This window comes from Equus przewalskii, chromosome 13 (assembly GCF_037783145.1).
Source record: "Equus przewalskii isolate Varuska chromosome 13, EquPr2, whole genome shotgun sequence".
In the NCBI taxonomy this organism is placed as follows: domain Eukaryota; kingdom Metazoa; phylum Chordata; class Mammalia; order Perissodactyla; family Equidae; genus Equus; species Equus przewalskii.
In genome coordinates this window covers 37,221,441-37,246,872 of record NC_091843.1, presented here as the reverse complement: position 1 = coordinate 37,246,872, position 25,432 = coordinate 37,221,441, and the positions used below count along the sequence as shown (strand labels likewise).

General features: G+C 40.4%; 2 protein-coding genes across 29 annotated transcripts in view; one reads left to right on the top strand and one right to left on the bottom strand.

The window, feature by feature from the left end:
* The window catches only part of CDC25C (cell division cycle 25C), a 34,439-nt gene that overhangs the window by 8,131 nt on the left and 876 nt on the right, over positions 1 to 25,432 (bottom strand). For 3 of the 28 annotated variants that reach the window (XR_011525552.1, XM_070570827.1, XM_070570826.1), the window contains exons 1-11: positions 25,309 to 25,405; positions 20,464 to 20,673; positions 19,640 to 19,734; positions 18,631 to 18,676; positions 16,987 to 17,020; positions 16,783 to 16,872; positions 15,707 to 15,805; positions 12,228 to 12,383; positions 2,922 to 3,074; positions 1,404 to 1,505; positions 209 to 271 (exon numbers count right to left, since the gene is read on the bottom strand). Coding sequence is in view for 25 of the 28 variants with exons in the window: in XM_070570827.1 (XP_070426928.1) it covers positions 209 to 271; positions 1,404 to 1,505; positions 2,922 to 3,074; positions 12,228 to 12,383; positions 15,707 to 15,805; positions 16,783 to 16,872; positions 16,987 to 17,020; positions 18,631 to 18,676; positions 19,640 to 19,734; positions 20,464 to 20,673; positions 25,309 to 25,313 (1,053 nt within the window). In the remaining 3 variants the exon portion in view is untranslated. Of the gene's footprint in view, positions 1 to 208; positions 272 to 1,403; positions 1,506 to 2,921; positions 3,075 to 12,227; positions 12,384 to 15,706; positions 15,806 to 16,782; positions 16,873 to 16,986; positions 17,021 to 18,630; positions 18,677 to 19,624; positions 19,735 to 20,463; positions 20,674 to 21,110; positions 21,503 to 25,308; positions 25,417 to 25,432 lie in introns of those variants that run through there. The other 25 variants (XR_011525553.1, XM_070570833.1, XM_070570834.1 and 22 more) reach the window with 19 other exon arrangements.
* On the top strand, positions 21,390 to 24,967 carry LOC103551351 (oocyte-specific histone RNA stem-loop-binding protein 2-like). Its single transcript, XM_070570855.1, is given in 7 exon segments — positions 21,390 to 21,527; positions 22,662 to 22,756; positions 22,863 to 22,967; positions 23,603 to 23,717; positions 23,719 to 23,756; positions 23,897 to 24,020; positions 24,793 to 24,967. Coding segments are annotated over 6 exon segments (555 nt in total). The 5' UTR covers positions 21,390 to 21,527; positions 22,662 to 22,715; the 3' UTR covers positions 24,925 to 24,967.

The window sequence follows — 25,432 nt, the reverse complement described above, 5'->3', positions numbered from 1 at the left end:
TAACAATTATATATCATTTGTTTCATTAAAAACAAAAGTGACAGAAGAATGGGATAAAAGGGAGTCCTTTAATCCAGCTTCAGCTGAATGAGGAGCCCATGTGAGTAAACACAGTGACAGAAATACAAATGAAAGTGGGGATTTTAGGGACAGAATAGACCAGATGGTAGCTTACGTAACCAGTTACCATCTCCAGAAATCTGCTTACTGTTTCTGGGTTGACGTACTTCAGATCTTGGTGTCTCCCTGACACGGTTGGCAGCACACATACCTAGAAATACCCAACAGCTGAAATAACAGCAAGTTTTCTATACCCAGATTTGAGATCAAAGACCCATATATCATCCTTCTTTCCAAATGACCTTTAAAATCCCAGATGCCTTCAAAAATCAATGGTGTCTATAATATGCATATGCAGCAGTTCTAAGAACTGATTCTAAGGGACTAATTAAGGATGTGTACAAAGTTTTAGATTTAGCTACAAATATGTCTATCTTGGTATAGTTCACAAAAGAAAACTGTAAAAGTAAATATCCTATGAGAAGGGACTCATCAAGAAATTATGGGCAGCCAAAAAAATGAAATACTATGCTATTTAAAAATGATGAAATGATGAAACAGAACTGTTCATTGACATGAAAAGATGTTCCTGATACATCAAATGAGGAAAAAACCCCCAGTGGATCACAAAACTATAAACCATTTTTTTGTGGAAAAACAAAAAATATATCTGTGTATGTGTGTTTGTGAAAAGACAGAGAAAAAAGTCTGGAGGAATATATACCAAGACGTTAAAAGTAATAATACTGTGGTTGATACCCTTTGGGGTAGATTTCATTTTCTACCTTTTCTGTAATCACCAAGAATTATTTACATAATTTTAAAAGATATTTTTAAAAAGAAAAAAGTAAGGAGCCAGCCCAGTGGCATAGCAGTTAGGCTCATGTGCTCCGCTTCAGCGGCCCAGGGTTTGCCGGTTCAGGTCTCGGGCACGGACTTACCCACTGCTTATCAAGCCATGCTGTGGCAGGTGTCCCAGATATAAAATAAAGGAAGATGGGCACAGATGTTAGCTCAGGGCCAGTCTTCCTCAGCAAAAAGAGGAGGATTTGCGGCAGATGTTAGCTCAGGGCTGATCTTCCTCAAAAAAAAAAAAGATAAAGAAAGAAAAAAGTAAAAAGCCTCACACTTTCCTCACTGCTCTAGATTTTCCCAGAATGAACAAGGAATACTTTAGCATCTGAAAGTCTTAGGGCCTAGATCTACCACCACGCACCTTCAGGATATCAAAGAGTACTTAGTGAGGATGCATAATTATACCTAGTGTCTTCTGCATGCAGAGAAGAAAAGATTCAGATCCAAAATGACTCACCGAAATATAGAATGGATGTAACCAAACTCACCTTGGAGAAATCACCAATCAGATGCCCCTGGTTAGAATCTTCCTCCAACATGTGAGTGATATTAACGTCACAGAGAGAGACTGTCTTCTTTAGACCTAAGCCCTGAAGATGACAAGATTCCTCTCACCCCCAATCCTCATGTTAAAGGTTTAAAAACCAGGGGATGGAAGGAGTGGAGACTCATTAAAAATATGCATACCCTTTGATCTAATAATTCCACTTGTTTTCCTAAGGAGATAAAGATATGCACAAAGATTTGGCTGTAAGGATGGATATCTCAGCATGTTTATAATATAGGAAAATTACTAATAAATTAAATATTCAATAACAGGCTCGTGGTTAAACAAATCATATTTGACATATTATAGATTAGTATTATACCATAAAAAGTATATAGTAGGTTAATTTCATTAACATGAAAATAAGTTTATAATATCATTAAGTAGGTTACAAAATACGTACTTTATAATACTACTTTAATAAGAGAAAAAAATATTTGCATAGAAAAGTTTTTTGGGGGCCAGCCCTGTGGCCTAATGGTTAAGCTTGGCACACTCTGCTTTGGTGGCCTGGGTTCGGTTCCTGGGTGCAGACCCACAGCACTTGTCAGCAGCCATGCTGTGGTGGTGACCCACATATAAAATAGAAGAAGACTGGCATGGATGTTAGCTCAGGGCAAATCTTCCTCAGCAAAAAAAAAAAAAAAAGTGTCTGGAAGAAAATACATCAAGTGTTAACAGTAATTATCTCTGGCCTGTGAGATTATGGGTATTTTGCAACTGCTTCTTTTTGCTTATTTGCTTTTTCTATACTGTCATATACTGATTTTATAAAATAGTCAAATATATTTAGATTTTTTTTTTAAGTAGGGGTGGGGGTTGAGGGCTAAGTTTTTCAGAGGTTGTAATCCACGAAACCAGTGTGCTCTATGATGCTGTTTCCAACAGAATGCAGGTAAAAACAGCAGTAAGTATCCTTACCAACCTAAGTTCCTTGTATTCTCTCAGATCTTAAAAAAAAGAGGGCTGGGAAGACAGCATGACAACGTCATTTCCAAAGAATAATATAACATAGATATTTATTGATAAATATTTTACATATGGATGCAGATGTAGAAAAGGGAAAAAGAAAGATGGAAAGAATAAAGAGATAAAGTAAAAGTAGGGGCTGGCCCGGTGGTGTAGCAGTTAAGTTTGTGCACTCTGCTTTGGCAGCCTGGGGTTCACGGGTTTGGATCCCAGGCACCAACCTGCACACCACTTGTCAAGCCATGCTGTGGCAGGTGTCCCACATATAAAGTAGAGGAAGATGGCATGGATGTTAGCTCAGGGCCAGTCTTCCTCAGCAAAAAAGAGGAGGATTGGCAGCAGATGTTAGCTCAATCTTCCTCAACAAAAAAAAGTAAAAGTAATGAGGAAGAAGACAAAAAGGATATACTAAAGCAATCTCCATACTAGAAAAGTAGAGAAGACAATGAAATAAAAGATTAAACAGATTTTCATCTTAAAAAGTTCTTACCTTCCTGAGCTCTCTGTGGCTAGAACAATACTTCTTCTTTACTTTATCTGGTATTGGGTTGTCCTTGAATTTTACCACCTGCTTCAGTATTGGCCTGTTCAAATTCTCTGGCAATGAAGGAGAGCGATACAGCCTGCTTCTGTTCAGAGATGCCTGTTTGGGAATATCAAACCCCTAGGTTCTTACTCCTCAAAGTATGTCTGTAGCCCAGCAGCATGAAATCTCCTGGGAGCCTGTTAGAAATGCAGAATCCCAGGGGCTGGCTGGATGGTGCAGCAGTTAAGTTCGCACGTTCCGCTTTGGCGGCCTGGGGCTCGCCGGTTCAGATCCCGGGTGCGGACATGGCACCGCTTGGCAAGGCATGCTGTGGCAGGTGTCCCACGTATAAAGTAGAGGAAGATGGGCACAGATGTTAGCTCAGGGCCAGTCTTCCTCAGCAAAAAGAGGAGAATTGGCAGCAGATGTTAGCTCAGGGCTAATCTTCCTCAAAAAAAAAAAAGAAATGTAGAATCCCAGATGTTAGGCCTCATCCCAGACCTACTGAATTAAAAATCTGCATTTTAACAAGATGCCCAGGTGATTTCCAGAAACACTCAAGTTTGAGAAGCAATCCCCTAGGTAAGCAACCTGTCTTCCCCTCCTTATTAACATTTTTCTCCTCAGACTGCATGTTCCATCTCCCCTAGATGTTTTAACTCTAGCCAAACCAAATTCTCCAGCTAACTGTCTTATGTGTACCAATTCTGGTAGGAGAAAGCAAACACAAGCTAAGTTCCTCCAGTCATGTGATAAAAAACAAACCCAAGTCCAATTTCTCTATAGGATCCTAAGACACTGACAACAAGATTTAAGGACCCCAACAAAACCAGTCCACATTTTATATAATCAATATTCTACACTTCCTAGGATCCCTGCCAGTTATCTCCCTATGTCTAAACTGCCCTGCTGCAAGCCACTGAGGACTGGACCACATTGCTGGTTGAGCACACCTATTTAGTGGCCTAGAACATGTAAAAATAATCTGGGTCCATCAGGCTCCCTCTTCTGGGATTCTAACTTGGAAAATGGAGAAACAATTAGGCAGCAGCAGATGCCAATGCTTAAAAGGAAGAAGCCAAGAGATAAAGTAAAGGCCATGAGGCCAACGATGAATGGATAGATGAACCAAAGCTATGGCAGGAGAGGACACATAGTAAAGGATTGAGGAGCAGGCTACCCAGCCTCCGTGACAGACTTCCCTTCCTATAATTTCAATTTTGCCCTGAGAAGAAGGGCAGGGGAGAGGCAGATCAGGATTTCAAATTTGCTGGCCTTGGTGCAATCTTTGTTTATTCTAACCAAAAGAGGGTCTCTAGAACACAGTGTAGGGGCCGGTCCAGTGGTTTAGTGGTTAAGTTCCCCTGCTGTGCTTTAGCAGCTGAGGGTTTGCGGGTTTGGATCCTGGGTGTGGACCTACACACTGCTCATCAAGCCATGATGTGGCGACGTCCCACATACAAAATAGAGGAAGATTGGCACAGACACTAGCTCAGGGTCCATCTTCCTCACTGAAAAAAAAAAAAAGAAACATACCGTAATTGTTAAGCTAAGGGCTTATTTTAAAGAGTTTGGAATTAATTAGCTACTAAGTGAAATATATCCATTTTTTTTAGTGTTATATCTAAGAAATCTTTGCCTAACCCAAGGTCACAAAAATTTTCTCCTGTTTTTTTCTTCAGATGTTTTACAGTTTTAGGTTTTACATTTAGGTCTATGATCCATTTTGTGCTAACTTCTACATATGGTGTGAGGGATGCATTGAGGTTTTTGTTTTTGTTTTGCATATGGATTTCCAATTGCTCCAGCACAATTTGTTGAAAAGACAAACTTTTCAACATGCAACTGCCTTTGTATCTTGGTCTAATTATCAGTTGACCATATACGCATGGGTCTGTTTCTTGAATCTCTATTCTGTTGCACTGACGCTTTAGAGTTTTGGTAGCTATTATGATGGTGACAATGAAGGTGATAAACATCTTTTCGGGTTTCATATAGTCCAAGGATAAGAAGCCAGAAATAAATGATAGTAGGAAACTACTTTAACAAACAGACACAGCCACTACTGTTCTGACAGACTCTTTCCAATACATTTACATGAAAACAAAGGGAAACATCGCAAACAGGGTCATGGAGGGATGATGATGATGATACTTTAGCTTTGTCTAGTTAGCTGGAAGTTTCCCAGTTCCTAGAAGCTGGTGTAGGGAGACACTAGGACCAGCTGGGATAGATCACACTGGAAATCAATCTATTATTGGTTTTCTTTTGTTGTTGTTGTTGTTGCTGTTGTTGTTTTTTGTTTTTGTTTTGAGGAAGATTAGCCCTCAGCTAACTACTGCCAATCCTCCTCTTTTTGCTGAGGAAGCCTGGCTCTGAGCTAACATCTGTGCCCATCTTCCTCTAGTTTATACGTGGGATGCCTACCACAGCATGGCTGCCAAGCAGTGCCATGTCCGCACCCGGGATCCGAACCAGCGAACCCCGGGCCGCTGAGAAGCAGAACGTGCGAACTTAACCGCTGCACCACCGGGCCGGCCCCCTTGGTTTTCATTTTTTAAGGAATCGTTGGCCTTTCCAAATCTGGGGGTTTTAAGCTCTGAAAAGGCCAGAAAGAAGAAAAGGAAACTTGCTAAGCTTGATTCTACCTGCAAATTTATAAAAGGTTTAATTGAATAATTGAATTATTATTTTGTAAACTAAGGAGGCATCACCATTTCCTCATAGCCTATACACTCATAGGCCTGGCTTCTGTCTGCACTACTCTACTGCTCTTGTCAACAACCTTCATGTTGCCACATGTTGCTTCCACCGAGTTGGCTACTCCCTTCTTCTTTGGCTTCAACAGCACCTCCTAGCTTTTTTCAGTTCAGCTCTAGGGTAGGCGACCCCTATACTAAAAGAACTGTGATGCTTCTCTCTCTCTCTTGCTCCTTCTTAGTCTTCTTTGTCTGGCCTCTTCGCCTACCAAACCTCTAATAGATGTTGGATTCATCAAGGCTAGGTCCTGGTCCTTTTCTCTTTTATCTCCTCACTCTTGCCATAGGTGATTTTTTTTTCTACCCATGAATTAAAATTTTCTCTCTATGCTGATAACTCTCAAATTTCAATCACCATTCTTCAAGACCTCTGCTCTTACTTCTAACCATCTGTATACACATATCTGCTTAACGCTTTTTGAGTACCTACTAGGTGACATAGCAGTGAAAGAGAGTGAAAGAGACAGACAAACAAACAAACATACTCTGTACTTCACAACTAGAGTGACCAACTCATCCCAATTTGTCCGGGACTTTCCTAGTTTTGGCATTAAAAGTCCCATATTCTAGGAACTTCCTCAGTTGCAGGCAAACCAGGACAGTTCATCAACCAGTTCTCAACTAAATATCTTCTGTTTGAGGAGGCCTTTCCTAATTACCCCCATTTAAAAGTTCCCTTCTATTAGTCTCTATCTCGGCCCCCATTTTGTTTCTATCATTACACGTGGACAATTTGCAATAGTTAAATTATTTTGTCTGTTATGGCAGTCATTTGCAATTTGGCTACCAAGCATCCTATTTTAGTAAAACCTCAAATTAGATGGGAGGCAGCCCTACCTTCCAATAAAGAGGCCAAAGGGGGAAGATACTCCCTTTTCCATTCTCTTATAGCCAACTAGATATTCCTGCCTGATTTTTGAACCATGAGGAGTAACACAAAAGCATGGTATTGGTTGAGACATTTTTATGCATCAGAGTAGAGAATATAGTAGGTGACAGCAAATGTCCCTGAGCAGCAGAGTCCAGCAGCAGGTCAGATTATGTTCTGTGGCAGGGTGCCAGTAACGGTGGCACTGAGTGTCCAGCCAGCAAGTGGTAGCATCCCAAGCACAATGTTCCTACAGAACTTCGGCCAGGCCTTACCTTGTTTTCTGGCCTTCCTGGTAATTCTGAGTTCCCCAGTACCCTCCAGAAAATCCCTTTTCTACTTGAGGTAACTAGAATCAGTTTCTGTTATTTGCAACCAAGAACTCTAACTAGACCATCTATTAACTTGATAAACATGGGTGATTTTTTGTTCTCTGATGTCTCCCTGACAAGAATTTAAACTCCAAGAGAGCATAAATCTAGTCTGTTTTGTTCCCATTGTATCACCAGTGCCTAGCACATTACCTGACAGTTAACAGGTACTCAATAAATATTTTTTAAATGAATGAATTAGAAATCACTAAGGTTATACCAATCTCCAAGGAGTTCACTGCCTTACACGGTACCTACTTTCATTTAGCATCAAAAAGGCAAACCAATAACAAAAATCCCCACCATTTTTCTAATCTAAAACCTACTGCTATGCATACTCTTATACAGAGGACTCACAACTGAAAATGATCTTATGAGTCACAATCCAAGAAAATGAGCCCATAAAGGGATTTAATATAAAGACTAACAAAATAAATACCTAACAGCCATATGCTGTTCTTCCATGTAAACATACAAAACTTTCAGAGTATTTCCTGGCGTCAGTCTATTTTAAATCCACTCTCCTATACCATCTATATGACACAATTCAGAACATATCTGAGACTATGAAAGACCTTCAATCAGCATAGATTCAATTATGTTCACTGTACTGTACTTATAATTTCACAAAAGCATATTAACACACCATAGACAAATTTCCACCAATAAAATTTAAAATAAAAGGATTTTCTTTTTAATCAACATTAAATTCAACTTACTAAATAACACTGGTTGAGATTTGACCATATTAACTGCAACACTTTGCAAATTAAATACGAAGACTAACTAAAATATATTTGTAAAAGCAACACTAAATGTTTATTTTACATTGTTCTTTTTTTTTCAGAAGGCCTAGCAAACTTTTCTCTATGCTAACTATCCCTAACTTGCTGTTTTTCCACAAATCTACTCTCCATTATCAGCAAGTCATCAGAAATGTTTGTTTCAGGAAGGTCACTGTCAATTCTCCCAATACACATCCTGCTCCTTTCACATTATATCTTGGTTCTGTTGTTTTCCCACAAACCAACGAAATTAAAACAAAACAAAATTTAATACTATGTTATAGAACAGTAGCTCTCAAACTTTAATGTGCATCAAAATCACCTGGAGGGATTGTTAAAGCACAGATCATTGGGTCCCAGCCCCAGAGGTTCTGATTCAGAAGGTCTGGGGAGGGCCCATAAATCTGCATTGAGAAGAAGTTCCTACCTCTTACAGCTGCCGCTACGCCAGGGACCATACTTTATAGAGGGTTCTAGATCTGCACGACCCACTATAGTAACACTAGCCGCAGGTGGGTATTTGCATTAATTAAAACTAAAAAAAATTAAAAATTCAGCTCCTCAGTTGTACTAGCCACAATTCAAGTGCTCAATAGCCAGCCACATGTGGTGAGTGGCTATTGTATTGGACAGATATAAAAAAACATTTCCATCATCTCAGAAAGTTTTACTGAACAGCATTGTTCTAGATAATTGATTCACCATCCTTCTTAACACTTTAGTTCATTCAAACACAGGGTATTCAACTTTACCGATCTTACACAAAAAGCGACTAACACTATTATATGTCCCTAGGATGACTTTTACTTCCCAGATATCTTCAGCAGGAAACACCATAATATTGCTAAAAACATAGGCTCTGGAGTCAGGCAGATCTTAGTTTAAATACCGGCTCTGCCACTTGCTAACTTTATGACCTTGGGTAAGAGACTGTACCTCATGGCCTAATGTTCTCCTCTTAAAGAGAGATAATCTTTCAGGACTGATACGAGAATTAAATGTGATGATGGATGTAAACTGCTCAGCACACGGTGCCTGGTACATTCTAAGTAGTCAATAAATGGGAGCTATTATTATTACCTGGCTTTCATTTTTCCTTTCCACTCTAGCCCATTACTACCCTCAACATTAAAGTCCATGCTACTTCTCTACACTCGTACAAAGTTCACTGACAATCCATGGAGAGTGTGACTTCTCAACTCCTCAAATATTTACACCAAGCTTCTCCTGCATTCCACATTAACCTCTCAACAAACTGAGATGAAAAAAAATCTGCAACCATCCTCTATCACTCCGTCACCAAGAATTCAAATGTGACATGTTCTCAAATTGATTAAAATCTCCCCTGATTCTCACAACTTTCTACACCAGTTCCTTTCTATCTCGTCAGCAATTTTCAATCACATGACTGTTTTTACTTTACTGAGTCTACGCAATGACATTTGGCTCCTGATCCAGGCTTTGGTTCATCATCATCTACTTCTCTGCTGCCTTCACTATCAACTAGGCTTCCTTGACCCGTTTTTCATCTACCATTGGCAACCTCCAAGCCTTACTTAGTCACTCCTGGAGTTCCAAAGTGCCTTGCTTCCAGGAAAAAGCATTCTTGTAGGAAGAGGGTATACCATGCAGGTTTGTCTTATAGGACCTTAAAGATACCATTTTATTAGCCTTTTACTAATTCCCTTCCAGTTTCCAAAAGTTGACTATAACTTTATCCACACTCTTCAAGATCCTCGTGTAACAATTTCCTCTGAGTCAGATTACTTAAACTTTCACTTTGCTAAGGACGTCAAGGTCATTGAGCATCCCTGATCTATCAGTCTTCTTCATAACTACACACATTTTGATTCTTACGCTATAATAATTAAGCACTTATACTACATTACACTATAATAATTAAGGACTATTAATTGGCAAGTATAATTCTAAATGCTTTATGTGTAATTAACTCATTTAAACCTCACAACAACCCTATGAATAGTTACTAAAACGATTTCTTTTTTATAGATTAAGGAATTCAGGCATAGGGAGATCGGATAACTTACCCATACAGTTACAAGCGGCAGAGCCAAGCTATGAACCCAGGCGGTCTGGCTCCACAGTCTATACTTTCTAGACCACTATGCTCCATAGACTCCCATGATCTTGACTTTTCCCTCTAATCTCAAATAATTTAAAAGTCACCCTCCAATCCGGGCTGGGAATGGTCCACAGATAGGGTTAGTTAGCTTTCGCTATTATGTTTTAATTTTTTACAAGGAGAATATCTTCAAGTATAATTTGTGAATTAAAAAATGTATAAAATGGGGCCGGCTCCGTGGCTGAGTGGTTAAGTTCGCGCGCTCCGCTGCAGCGGCCCAGGGTTCAGATCCTGGGCACTGACATGTCACCGCTCGTCAGGCCACGTTGAGGCGGCGTCCCACATGACACAAGTAGAAGGACCTGCAACTAGGATATACAACTGTGTACCGGGGTGGGGGGGGGGGTGGTGGGGACGGTTGGGGAGATAAAGCAGAAAAGAAAAAAAAAAAGATTGGCAACAGTTGTTAGCCCAGGTGCCACTCTTAAAAAAAAAAAAAAGGAAGATTGGCAACAGTTGTTAGCCCAGGTGTCAATCTTAATAAAAAAAAAATGGGGCCGGTCTGGTGGTGCAGCGGTTAACTTCGCACGTTCCGCTTAGGCAGCCTGGGGTTCTCCGGTTAGGATCCTGGCTATGGACATGGCACCGCTCTGCAAGCCATGCTGTGGTAGGCGTCCCACATGTAAAGTACAGGAAGATGGGCACAGATGTTAGCTCAGGGCCAGTCTTCCTCAGCGAAAAGAGGAGGATTGGCAGCAGTGAGCTCAGGGCTAACCTTCCTCAAAAAAAAAATGTATAAAATGACCTACTACAAAGCTACAGTAATCAAAACTATGGTACTGGTATAAAGACAGACATAAGACCAATGGACTATAATACAGAGTTGAGAAATAAACCTTCACATATATGGTCAAATGATTTTCAACAAAGGTATCAAGACCATTCAATAAGGAAAAGATAGTCTTTTCAACAAATGGTGATGGGAAAACTGGATATCCACATGCAAAAGAATGAATATGGGACCCTGACCTAACTCTACACACAAAAATTAACTCAAAATGGATCAAGACCCAAATTTAAGCAATAAAACTATAAAACTCTTCAAAGAGTTTCTGTTTGGGGTGTTGAAAAAGTTCTAGAGATGAATAAGTACATTCTCAACAACAGGAAGATACTTAACGCCATCAAATTGTATACTTAAAAATAGTTAAAGGGTAAATTTTATGTATATTGCAGTTTACCACAATAAAGAAATGTATAAAATGAGTAAGTACATAAAATTGACCCCTCTGTTTGCGTCCTAGATTTCTCCTTTCTGATTCTTGAACAGTGCTATTCCTGTATGTATCCACTACTTCATTATGTCTCCTCAGTAGCTAGCACTCCTTCTTCAAGAGCTCTTTCTCTCTGCCTTTAAACTTGGAGTCATTAGCCTTCATTTTCTCCTCTATGCAGATGGTCCTGAAATGTACATTTCTAGTCCTGATGGCTCCAATGCCTCATTCAGTATTTCCATTTAAATTTCCTTTGCCACCTCTAACTCAAATGTTCCAAACAGAACACCTTAGTCTCTTTGATTTCACCTTTCTTTGCAAATTCATTATAGCACCACCATTTCTCTAGTTACTTAAAGTTAAAAATAGTACCCTTCTAAACTCCTAGGTCCTTTTTTCATATCACTCTGTCATTCATAGCACTTTTGACAAGCTATCATTATGACAAACTGGTTTTAATACTTTATCATATTCACAACAATCCCATTGAGGAGGTATCCTTTTATTATTATGCTCTCCATTTTATAAAGGAGAAACTGAGCCCTAAGAGTGTTTAAGTGTCTTGCTCCTGGTCATGACACTAAACAAGAGAATAAGACTAGAATCTACTATATCACATTTGCCTTGCATAATGAAAAAATTTAAAAAACACATCCCTACACATATTTGTCTCAAAGAAATGAAGTTGATTCAGAAATGCTAAATGCCTCAGAAACTATCTTTGACAAATCAGTATGTGATCAATAAGCCATAGGCTTCAGATATTCCTCCCAGTGATATGGGGAGGATAAAAGAAGACAAAAAGATACACTGTAAAATACCTGAAAAATCATGCTAGGTATATTCCATCCATTACCACTATTCTAGAGGCATCACTTACACCAGATTACATTGATGGTGATCAACTCAAACTACTAACTAGAGCCTTCTCACCCAGCAATAAGAAGAATCCCACGGTAACCTTATACCCTATCAGTCAGGTAACACTTAGAGTGTAAAGACCGTATCTTCTTGATCTCTGCAGACCTACCACTTAGTACAGTGACTGCAACATGTTAGATATACAATATTGTTTATTCAAGAATGAAGGAAGATGAAAAATGCAAAGATACCATAAGAGAGCACTTTACCTTGGCCTCTTCTTGATCATCCAGGGAAAACTCCATCAATTCATCTGAAAACTCCTCTGTCTGGTCTTCTAGTTCTGGATTTTTATCCAGTTTTGGAACTCTAGTAATGGGGCTGCCCAGATATTTCATTTCATTTTCCACCAAGTTTCCATTGTCCTGTCAAGTATACTGACTATTAAAAACTACCCAGGACCTTTACCTTATACCATATACAAAAATTAACTCAAAATGAATCAAAGACCTAAATGTAAGAGCTAAAACTATAAAACTATCAGAAGAAAATATTGGGGGAAAGTTTCATGACATTGGATTTGGCAACAATTTCTACACAGGCAACAAAAGAAAAAATGGATAAATTGGACTTCATCAAAATTAAAAACCTTTGTGCATCAACGAATACTATCAACAAAGTGAAAAGGCAACCCTCAGAATGGGTGAAAATATTAGCAAATCATATATCTGATAAGGAATTAATATCAAGAATATGTAAAGAACTCCTATGACTCAACAACAGAAACAAACAGGACTTGAACAGACATTTCTCCCAAGAAGATATACAAATGGCCAATTAGCCCATGAAAAAATGGACACATAACTTGTAGTCATTTTGTTGTTGCTAGTGCCATTGAGTTGATTCCAACTCCTAGTGATCATGGGTACAGCAGAGTGGAACCCTGCCCTGTCTTTTTGCACTATCCTCTCATCTTCAGGCGCTATATCAAGCAATGCCCCGCTACTATTCATAGGGTTTTTGTGGCCAATTTTTTCGGAAGTGGGTGGCTAGGTCCTTCTTCCTAGTCTGTAAGCTCCGCTGAAAACCTGACCACCATGGGTGACGCTGCTGGTATTTGAAATACTGGTGGCATAGCTTTCAGCATCCCAGCAACATGCAGCTGCTACAGTATGACAACCAACAGTTGGCTGGTGTGGTTCCCTGACTGGGAAACGAACCCTGGGTGCAGCCGTGAGAACGCTGTATCTTAACCACTAGACCACCAAACTAGTCATTAGAGAAATGCAAATCAAAACCACAATGAGATACCACTTCATATCCATTAGAAGAGGTATTAAAAAAAACCTCAGAAAATAACAAGTGTTGGTAAGGACATGGAGAAATTGGAACTCTTGGGCATTGCTGTAGGAAATGTCAACTGGGGCAGCTGCTATGGACAAAAGTATGACAGTTCCCCCCAAAATTAAACATAAAATTACCATATGATCCAGCAATTCCATTTCTGGGTATATAACCCAAAGAACTGAAAGCAGGGATTTGAACAGATATTTGTATACTAATGTTCATAGTAGCATTATTCACAATGGCCAATAGGTAGAAACAACCCAAATATTTACTGACAAATTAAGGGATAAACAAAATGTGGTATATGCACACAATGGAATATTATTCAGTCATAAAAAGGAACGAAATTCTGATATATTCTACAACATAGACGAACCTCGAAGACATTATGTTAAGTGAAATAAGCCAGATACAAAAGGACAAATGTTGTATGATTCCACTTACATGAAGTACCTAGAGTAGTCAGATTCATAGAGACAGAAAGTAGACTAGAGATTACCAGGGGCTGGGGGGAGGGAGGAAGGGGGAATTATTGTTTAATGGGTAGAGAGCTTCTGTTTCAAATGATGAAAAAATTCTGGAAATGCACAGTGGTGATGGTTGCACACAACACTGTGAATATACTTAATGCCACTAGACTGTACACTTAAAATGGCAAATTTTATGTTATGTATATTTTACCACATTAAAAAAAAAATCACACACACAAAAGACTATCCAGTAATTTACCATGTTCCAAGTCTTCCCTTCCTCCAAGAAATAAAAAACATGAAACATGATCAACTTTATCTACTTAGGACAGGATATATTAAAATGGCTTTCCCATAGGATTGAGATTAGAATCCAAATCTCTTGAGTATCCTGAGTCCATAGTCTATTAAAAGCAAATGAGTGCTTGGGTAACTTAAGACTCTAGTAGCTAAATGGACAAATGACACAATCATTCATCAGAGGAAATATACATGGCTAATATTCACATGAAATCACTACTAATTATTATTATTATTATTATTTTTTTGGTGAGGAAGCTTGGTTCTGAGCTAACATCTTTTGCCAATCTTCTTTTTACTTGGGGAAGATTGTCACTGAGGTAACATCTGTGCCAATCTTCTTCTATTTTGTATGTGGGACACTACCACAGCATGGCTTGATGAGCTGTGCATAGGTCCATGCCTGGGATCCAAACCTGTGAACCCTGGGCTGCTGAAGTAGAGCATGCAAACTTAACCACTATGCCAGCAGGCAAGTCCCTGAAATCACTACTAATTATTTTTAATGTTGAATAAAATTTTTTACCCAATTAGTAATTTTTTAAAAATCGTAGCAAATCATTTATCCAAATGAGCTATGGATTGCTCATTAAAATGTAAATTCTTATAAACTTTTTTGGAAAGGAATTTGGCAATATGTATCAAAAGTCTTGGGGCCAGCCCAGTGGCACACGATTCAGTTCACACATTCTGCTTCGGCTGCCCGGGATTCGCCAGTTCAGATCCCAGGTACGGACACGGCACCGCTTAGCAAGCCATGCTGTGGTAGGCGTCCCACATATAAAAAAAAAAATAGAGGAAGATGGGCATTGATGTTAGCTTAGTGCCACTCTTCCCCAGCAAAAATAGGAGGATTGGCGGCAGATATTAGCTCAGGGCTAGTCTTCCCCCCACCCAAAAAAAAAAAAAGCCAAAAAAAATAAAAATCTTAAAAACATTTATATCCCTTAACCCAATAATTACAATTCTTGGTACTAATCCCCTAAAGAAAGAAAAAAAAATCTGACATACAGGCAAAGATTTATGCTCAAGAACTTACAAGAGACCATTATTTATAAAAGCAAAATTTGGATACCACTAAGTGTCCAACAATGACCAAGTAATTAGGTAAATTATGGTCCATTTATCAGAATAAAAGCATCTGTTAAAAAATAAAATTTATTAAGAGTTTTAATATTAACTTTAAAAGTAGGATATAAAGTTATATGTAGGACATGACCTCAACTTTGTAAAACTTTACACACAATTAAAAGATTGAGAAGCAATAAGTAAAATGTTAACCGTGGCTTTTCTCTATGAGGTCGCTATTTTCTTTTTTATACTTTCCTATATTTTTAAACCTTTTTCACAATGGGCACACAGTACTTTTAAAATCAGGGGGGAAACACTTAAAGAACAAAAAAGAAATTTCTTAAAAGGCCTAACAATTTTTTCTCCCCTTTAAAATTTAAACAAATAGAAAGATTAGAGGACATACGTCTCCTCCCTTTCCCTAGTCAAACGTTATTTCTCCAACCCTTTTGCTCAGTCAAGCCAGCTTAGAAAAACTGAAAGGGTCATAAATCCAGACCTGCTATCCTATACCTCACAACACTTCAGCTGACCCTTGATGACAATGTCCAGTGACTCACCAGTAGAGAAAGCGGAGACATATAAGGCCCCTCTGGTCTCTTTCGAAACTTCAGGTTCCTGGGTGCCCACCACTCTAAAAGCCTCGAAGTGTTGTTTTCCTGCATAAGAAAAACTACATTTGCTGGAGGAAGAGAAGTGCTGGCAGGCCCTGGTAAAAACATTTCATCTGGTGAAGCCATGAATAGCCCTCATGAAACACATTAAAGGTAATCAAGGTTGACCCTATATCCTGAGGATATAAATTATGCTTTGGATTTGATGTACAGTATGTAGATTTGCTTTAGAGGATGCTAACTTTATGATTAAAGCAAAAGGAATAGAGGAAAAAAAGAGCTGACTGGGGACAGGATGGTGAGATTTTTAAAAAGTGATTTTAAAGGGAGGTTAGAAGGACAGTATTAAATCAAGAAAAAGCTGATTAGAACAGCCAAAAACATAGGCATAACTTAGTCAATGTGAGAAAAGAAGAACAGCAGCTATCCTTTATAGATATTGACTTGGGGGAAAGGGTGGAAGGCAGGGACGAGAAAAAGATGGCTAGAAAAGGGGATCAGTTGAAGGGATTAGTTAGAGAATTATCTTAATGATTAGGTGGCTCTGAAGGAGGCCCTGAGGCTTAGACAAAAAGGTCCATGGCTTTCTTAGAACAGGGGCTAAGAAACTAAGAGGGAAATAAAAAGAAATTAAGAAATCCAGACTTGTATGTGAAACCATGCAAAAAGTATGTGAACAAGTTACGTACATTATCTCTCTCTCTTTAAAAAAAAAAGAGAGAATTTATCTCTAAATTCCTAATACTACAGTACTAGAGATTTTTGTCCTTAAACCAATCAACTGAACATGAGTAATAATGGCCTGCTGTGGAAGACTTGGAGGTAGGTTTTTATCCTAGGGTCAAACTTTAAAGAGAAAAAAACAAAACATACCATAAAGAATTTTTTTCCTATAGTGATGCAGTTTGTTTGTCTAGCGAACTGAGGCATACACAGCTCTAGGTCTCATAATGATACTGATGAGTTGCTCCACTCAAAGAAAGAAAACTGCTAACGTATCTAGGTTTCCATTAAACACTCACATTTTCCTTATTTGTGGATGAGCTACATATCACATCTTTCTTCTTCTTGCTGTGGTCCAAGGCATTTGGAGTGCTACAAAGCAGCTGTGCCTACAAGAGACCATTTTTTGAGAACATCTAGCATCTTCAAGCCACAGCTGAGCTGGAAAGCCTCTGCATCCCACCTGAGAAACAAACCCCACCCAAGAAAGAAGGGCTACTTACTGGGCTGCATTTTATAACGTTCTGGTGATGATTCCTATAGATCAAAAGAACTGCAGTTAGTTAAGCCCCAAATACTGTTTGGTTATTCTTCAGTGGCTCGGGGCATCCCAACTTTTCCTTTCTTCCATTCTAGGAGTCCTATATCTAGTTACGTCTCCTCCGATAACAATACATAGGGTGCTCTCTGTGGTAAATATCAAGACATTAAGTGACATAACTATATATATATACACACGCATCAAAGATGATGAGTTTGTCCTATATCTTATGTAGACAAATTAAACAATTTAATAATTTTCCAGCATTGACTATTGGGAGCTAATATTTACTTTTTATGAATTTCTATCCTCCCTCCCAGGATTTTATCCAGTCTACATGGGTTAAGACATTTTAAGCAATTCAAAGAAAATACAAGCAATACAAAGTGAAATTTTCACATGTATTGATAAAAATAGTCATGGAAAGCCTTCCCTCGTGCACCAATGTAGCACCTAATTCACCTCAGCATCGAAGGATAAAGTTCTAAAAAGATTAACACAGTCAAATGGAAAACTTACAATGAGTTTAATAAGTTAAGAAGTTGAATTAAAATTACTTTTCATTCCTCGAGTATTCTCTGATTGAACATTTTAAGATCTTCAACAAAGAATCCTCATGAGTAATAATAACAAATATTATTAAATGCTTGGTATGTTCTAAGGATTAAATTTCCCTACAATGGCTGTTTATCAGAAGTGTTATTATTATTTTTTTAAGATTTTATTTTTTTCCTTTTTCTCCCCAAAGCCCCCTGGTACATAGTTGTATATTCTTTGTTGTGGGTCCTTCTAGTTGTGGCATGTGGGACGCTGCCTCAGCGTGGCTTGATGAGCTGTACCATGTCCGCACTCAGGATTCGAACCAACGAAACACTGGGCCACCTGCAGCAGAGCGCGCAAACTTGACCACTCGGCCGCGGGGCCAGCCCCCTAAGATTTTTTTTAAAATTTTTTTCCTTTTTCTCCCCAAAGCCCCCCAGTACAGAGTTGTATATTCTTAGTTGTGAGTCCTTCTAGTTGTGGCATGTGGGATGCTGCCTCAGCGTGGCATGATGAGCGGTGCCATGTCCACGTCCAGGATTCGAACTGATGAAACACTGGGCCGCTGCAGCAGAGTGCACGAACTTAACCACTTGGCCACGGGGCTGGCCCCAGAAGTGTTATTATTATCTCTTTATTATTACTTCTTTATCATGAACAAAGAAACTGAGGTCCCATGAAGTTAACAGACTTGTCAGAGCCACAGTTGGTGAAGCAGTAAGCCACTGGAATCCAGACTCTCTGATTCCAGAGCCTACACTCTGCACTTTTAACCACTAAGATATAGCACTACTCACATGCAGATAACAGACTATGCCTAAGTGCAGTATTCCATTTTCCTCCATTTTTAAAGATAATACTGATTTATGTGATGGTTAAAATGAGTAGCCTTCATTTTCACAACACTATTCAGACCCAGGAAACTTAAAAACCTTTCAAGGGAAGGATCTAGGCCTTCAGGCCCACTTATACCCAAAGTGACACATTCTATACTCTGCATAGTCTAAATAGGATAAAATCCCCGTGTCAGTATTCAGCATGGGGTTCATTTAGCCAAAGAACTTACATCGCAGATAATTGTATCCCCTGAGGTCCTGAAGAATTCAAGTGACCTGCAAACAGATATGAAGAGTTATTCTTGTCCATGTATCTTGTCTTTCCTTCTGATATCTTCATTACCAGTAAGTCATATTAATTTCAAAAGCTGACCTTTTGAACACAAAGTCTCTTGATAGGTACCAATTTCATGGTACAAGGTAGCAGGGTACAAGGTACAAGTTCGTGGAAATTTAAGAATTTACACGTGTCACTGAAAGAAGAAAAGTTAGGAAGCAGTACACTATGTTAACCTACAGAGATTTTTTTCATGAGTAGAAAAGAAAGCTTACCACTCAGTAAATCTAAAATTAGAACAAATACTAAAATGGTTGACTAATAAAACATATTCCTTTCAGGCACAGGCCTTATAAAAACACATAAGAATTAGTTAACAAATTTTTCTTTCTTTTTTTTTTTTGAGGAAGATTAGACCTGAGCTAACTGCTGCCAATCCTCCTCTTTTTGCTGAGGAAGACTGGCCCTGAGCTAACATCGGTGCCCATCTTCCTCTACTTTATATGTGGGATGCCTACCACAGCATGGCTTGCCACGTGGCGCCATGTCTGCACCCGGGATCCGAACCAGCAAACCCCAGGCAGCCCAAGCGGAATGTGCGCACTTAATTGCTGCATCACCTGCTGACCCCAAAGTTTTTCTGTATGTGGGTTTCTTTGCCTCTGCTGAGATTAGACTAGGGCATAAAACTCATCTTAACTACTACTTTCATTCTCACAATCAATCAGTCAACACATATTCCTTCCTGTCTAACTTTTCAAATGCAAAGCGGCTCCTATTAGTGTGATCTTTCTCTTCCCATTGGTTTAATCATTCTCCTCAAAAATCTTCTGGGTACCCAAAAAATTCCAACTTCAAGGCTCGCTACCTATCTTTATCACCTTCCATCTCTATCCTTCTACCCTGCCCTCCCCCTTAAAAGTTATTCTTTCCCTTGAGGCCTTTACCTCCCTTCTCCCTACCAGTTTCATCATGGTCTGCAGAAGTGGTAAGCTGAGTGGCAGACATCTCTCCACTGCTAAGATTCGAAAGATCAAGGCAACATTTTGGGGTTCCTCTGTTGAGACAATAATACATTAAGATTCCCATTAAGTTGTAATATCCTTAAAAGACAAAGATCGTGTTATCCTCTTGTTTTGAAACACCTCTCAATGACTATCACATAATCTGAACAGTGTCCAAATAAATCTAATTGCTTTTGGAAATATCTCAGACTAGGATGAGAAAATTCTCTTACCTTTTCTCTACTCCAATAATCTGTACCTCATTTTCTCCTCACCCACATATTGAGACAAGATAATTTTTTAAATTAAGAACCAAAGTTCATTGGCCAAGATAGGTCTTGACCCCACATCTTCTGCCCTTGTGCACCATGAGTACATAAATTTGATTTCTCCCTGCAATCTTTAGTACTTCTCAGGTCCATAACTCTGCAACTTTGTTTGCTAGCTGAGGCATCAGGGCATGACCAAAATTTAAAGTACAATAACAGTAACACTAATATTGATACCACTAAAGTGACCAACTCACACAATGCAAGAGTTTTCAAAGACTTTTCCCAGACATCACATCATTTGATTCTCGCAAGATTCTCATAAGATAAGATAGTATTATTATTTCTATGTCACAGAAAAGAAGCCTGAGACTCAAAAGGGTCACATAGTTAGTCAAGGGCAGAGCTGAGACTTAAACTGTCATCTTTGAGCCCGCATAGTTAAAAACAAAAACAAAACCTAAAACTGTTTAGAAAAGCAAAGGAGATAAGGTCTGAAAAGAAAAGCTTTACCCAGACAAAATGCTTAGGTGTCCAGAATCACCAAAGAGTTTGTCCACTGGCGTTCTAGGGAGATCTGGACAGACGGTAAAGGAAGTGTCTCTCTCCAGGAGCAGGTTTAATATCTTCCTCTGATTGGATCTAAAACTAGGTCCTGAGCCAGGGCTTCCTGGCTCTCTCGTGAATGAGAAGAGTTCTGCAGACATGGTCTCCGAGCTCTCACTAAGAAAAACAATAAAACCTAGCTAAGAGGCGAACGTCGTCTATATTGTCTAGCTGTCACAGCCTCCCCCACCCTTCCCAGCAGCGGCGAGCGGATCGGTATCGCAGGAGGGGCATCCCCAAACCGTGAATCACAACTTGGCTTGATGGTTAAATCGCACTTGCCCGAAGCGGCTTGGCCTTTTCGTCGGGACCTGAATTTACCGAGAGGCAATCTCAGGACCTTAAAGAGGGAAAAAACCCTTTGGTTCCGGGCCACACAGCTCGTGACTCCTGACCGGAAGGAATTCACCTCTCCTAACTCGTGATAATGCCTATTAGGTCTTCCGAACTTCCGTTTGCCGGGCCCGGACCGGACCCTGAGGGACCATGGGGTCTCGGCGATTCTGCAGCGGAGACGACTCCGGGCTAACCTCAGGTTTGAGTCTGAGACCTACCTTCAGGAGAAAGGGAGTGGATGGGGATCAGACACAAGTGAAGACTGGAGCAGAAGTAAAGGAAATCTGGAGAAAGGAAGCGATTAACCAGGCTACAATTCTGCTTCTCGACTGGATAGGCCAGGGTCAGGATTTGCCGCTTCTCTCCGCATAGAGTCGAAGTTACAGCTTGCGTGCGAGGATATCAACTGCCACAGACCTTGACCATTCAAACCTTCCGCCCTCCCAATAACCTATCCCGCTCGCCTCTAAACTGCGTCAGCCAATCTCCGCGCGTCCGCCCAGACCCCCTCGGCCAATCGTTTGTCTCGTACATCACCCGGGGGCGTGAGTTTTCTCGGGCAGGAGCACTATTTGCCCCGCCCCGCAGCCAGAGTCGGATGCCGATTGGCGCACCAGCGTTCAGCGAGCGACTAGGTAAGCCCCGCCCCACAGGGAGCCTGGCGTACCATTGGCTCTCCCTCTAGCCAATCGCCACACCCTTTCTGAGCTCTCCTTTCCCTCTGCTCGTCCAACCCCGGGAGATTTAAATTGCACCTGGCCAGCGACGACCACTGGTTAGGATAAGACCTGGAGACGTTTGTTTACTTGGGTGTTTTAAACATTTCTTTTTCCTTGCTTTGTTCTCTTGTCGTTAAGTGGACCTTTCCCTCTTAATTTTGCTAGCCTTCCGCTGGAGATGGAACATTTGCTCCTGGTGTGGCAGACGTTGGGGCGAGACAGGTGTGCGTATTTATGCTGAGGGGCATTGGCCCCTTCCAAGAGCTTTCCTTGTTCGGTGTTCCTTTGAGAGCGCAGCATCTCAGAGACGCTAGGTTATGTGGGGTAAAGGAAATTCATTTTTCAGGGAAAGTAGGGGAGTTGAATCATCCCTTGGCATAATCCTTATCACAGTCCCAAGGATCCCAAACTTTGGTTGTTTTTGGAAATTTGCACTAGGTGATATTAAGAACTTAATCTTGGAGTTTTGCTTTTAAATAATCCTGTGGAAGTGGTGGTGGGTATAAATGAAACAAAATTGGCCATGAGTATTGAGTGATGGGGAACTGGGCATCCATTATATCAGTGCTCTCAAAGTTTAATGTGCATACTAATCACCTCGGGATCTCGTTAAAATGCAGATTCTGACTCAGTAGGTCTGGGTTAGGGCCCAAGAGTTTGCACTTCTAACAAGCTCCCAGCCGATGCTGATGTGGCTGGTTCTGGGACCATACCTTGAGTAGCAAAGCATAATGTTATTCTCTTCTCTGTATATTTGATATTTTCCGTAATAAAAAATGTTTAAAATAACCTTGGAAGCTCTTTAAAATGCAGGCCCCCAAAATAATTCAATAGGTCTAGAGTGGGGCCTAGGAATTCTCAAGGCCTCCAGGAGCTACCCATGCAGATGGCTTGCAGATCTCACTTTAAGAAACAAATCAGAAATGCAGCCTTTATCTTTGAGAAACAGTAAATCAGAAATACAACCTTTATCTGGTGGTAGGATCTTGGTGGTGGTAGTGGCTGAGAGGTGCAGTGTAGTCAGCTGGGTTTTACCCTTTTCATCTGTAGAATCTGCTTCCCCTGAAAGAAGGTGTGTGAAGAATCTTTGTCTCTAAGATAGAGATGGTGAGTGTGGGAGTCAGCACAGAGTCCTGCCATGCCAGGTGAGTTCAAAAATCAGGCTAGGGATTATGGGAGTGTGGGATGAGTTGGTTTCTGCTTTGATGACTATAATCACACTTCATGGGACCACTGTATACTTCCTCGCAGGTGGGAAGTAGAGACAGATGAAACTGTCCTACAACGGCGGCAAAAGCAGATAGATTATGGCAAACGCACGCCTGGTTACCAGTGCTTTCTGCAGCAGGTCCCCAAGTGAGTACAGTTGTAAGTGGTCATAACAAGAACATCAACCAAGTGGCTTTAGTTCAGTGTCGGGTGATGGAAAGATACTAGAATCTGAGTGTTCTCACCAAGTTGGAGCATTACTAAAACTAATTCTCCTGCAATCTAATCTCCAAAATGAGTTTCCAAGATTTTTTTCAAATAGAACAAGTCATACTTGGCCCATAAGACTTTTTAAAGCTCTACCATGCTTGCTATTGAAGTTTTTTCCTTCCAACCATTTTTATCTCATGCCTCCAGCTGACTTGGCTAACTGCAACATATTTGCCTAATTACATGTACGTTTACATGCATACCTTCAAACCAAATGTATGAACGCGTAGAATGCATTTTAAAGGGATATCAGATACTATCTTCTTTTATATCTATTTTGACTTCTGAGGGAGTTGGAATATCTAATTTATCCTTCCCAGAAGAAAGAATATTAGCAAGTTAGGAAGTTTGGTGTTTAATCTGATTTGATTTGTTTTTTCTGTTGGATTGACAGCATTGATCCTACCTCATTCTCAGGGAATTCCCTAACGAGTCTCCTGATTCATTGTGATAAAGCAGTGAGTTGTGCCCCTCACCTTGACCTCAGTCTAACACATATTTGTCATTGCCAGAGCACAGCGACAGCCAGGACTTCACCCTCAAACGCCAAACAAGAACAGGAGATACAGCCGTCGCTCCTGGGATGCCCAGATCAGGCAGTGGAGAAGAGCTCTACATTCCTGGGACCCCCCCCAGCCAGCCTCTGCAGGGCAGGGGGGCTGAGGGGTGTGTACACTATTCCTAGTTCCTGCTGTGAGTGGTGGACTGAACCCTACCTCTCCCCACTTCGCAGAGGTTTAGCTTTCGCTGGTTGAAAAGGGGGTCTAAATGAGGTACATGTTCCTCTGACTCTGCTGCCTTCCTAGGCAGGGAATGGAGAGTCTCTTAAAGCCAATGGATTCCACCCCTTTGGATGACCTACTGGATGACTGGCTTCAGACCCTGGAACACTCGGAGAATCTTGACGGAGGCCAGGAGGGAACCCAGGCAGTATCCTCTGCTGAAACCCATTAGAGCAGGGTCAGAGAGGGGTCTGGCCCATGAGGTCACAATGAAGATGGGGTTCAAGGTAGTAGCCCAAGAACAAAAGAAGGAAAATGGGGCAGCAGGAACAAATAGGATGTGAGTAAAAAAACCTTGAGAACTAAAAGTGGCATAAGGAGATTTAATTATAGTTAGTAATGGGGGGGGGTTGGGCTGCACTAGGGGCTATTTTATATTTGATGAAAGGGGTGTAATCGTTCTTTGAAATGAGGCCTGAAACCTGACTTACAGGTTTGCTTTTTTTTTAACTGTCTCAGTTTCTTTCAATGTTTTGCAAATGGAGCCACTGCTAACTTCTTATACTCCATCATTTAACTTTAGTAAGCATGGTTAATAATAAAAAGGGGGATCAGCGAGTGGTGAAAACCGAGGGCTTTAGAGCCTTAAACTGCTTTGTAATACTACCTTTGCCTACCACATGGGCAGTCATTTAACCTCTCTAGCCATTTCATCTATCAAATAACGAGATTTTGCTTCACTCGATGATTGTAAGCAAAAATGAGTATACATATTTAAAGTATGTAGCACAGTGCCTGGCACATAAGTGATGCACAACAGCAATTATTGGAAACCATGTCTCCTATAGTTCATGGTCCCTGCCCCTGCTCCTTCTTTTGCCAAAGGGCAAGATGCAGAGCAAGGAAATGTGCAGTGCATCTTCCCTCCACCCCCATTTTCTTCCTAAGTACCTCCCTTTCCCTTTACTCTTATTTTTCAGTTTGCAGACCTGGTGGCTCCTGCTTCCTCCCTTCCCTGGCTCTATGAGGAAGATCCCCACCACTGCCTCTACTTTCTAGTTTATCATAGTTACTTATCTGTCCCAGACTTGAGTGGGGAACAAAATATTTAGGGAAAACCGATGTCTTTCAGGGGACTTGTTGCTAAGTATAATAGCGAAGATTATTTGCATTACTGCTACTTTCCAATAGATTAAAAAAGAAATCTAAAACTCTGCCCTACAAAGAGATCACAACACGAAGCCATTGTTTAAAACCTCTCCTTTTTCCATCTTTTTGCCCGTCTCTCTAAACCTTTGATAGCTGAGACTTGAGTTTACATAACAGCCAGAAACCATCTAGCTGTTCCCCAACCTCTTCGCCTTCTAACGTCTACATTCGGTCTCTTTCAAAAGGACTTAAACTTTGGCTGAGGTGGGAGGTGGTAGTGGTGGAGATTTAATAAAAGGTAGTTTCTTCTTCCTGAAGAGGAAATGTAGCGCCATCAACATCTTTACCTCATCTGCGTGTTTTCTCCCTCCCTTTCTGTCTTAACGAAAAAGGTCCAGCTGTAACCACCGTATTCCCCGCCCCCGCCCCCCCCCCCCCCAGCAAGCAACTGAACCGCCTATGATGTCATAA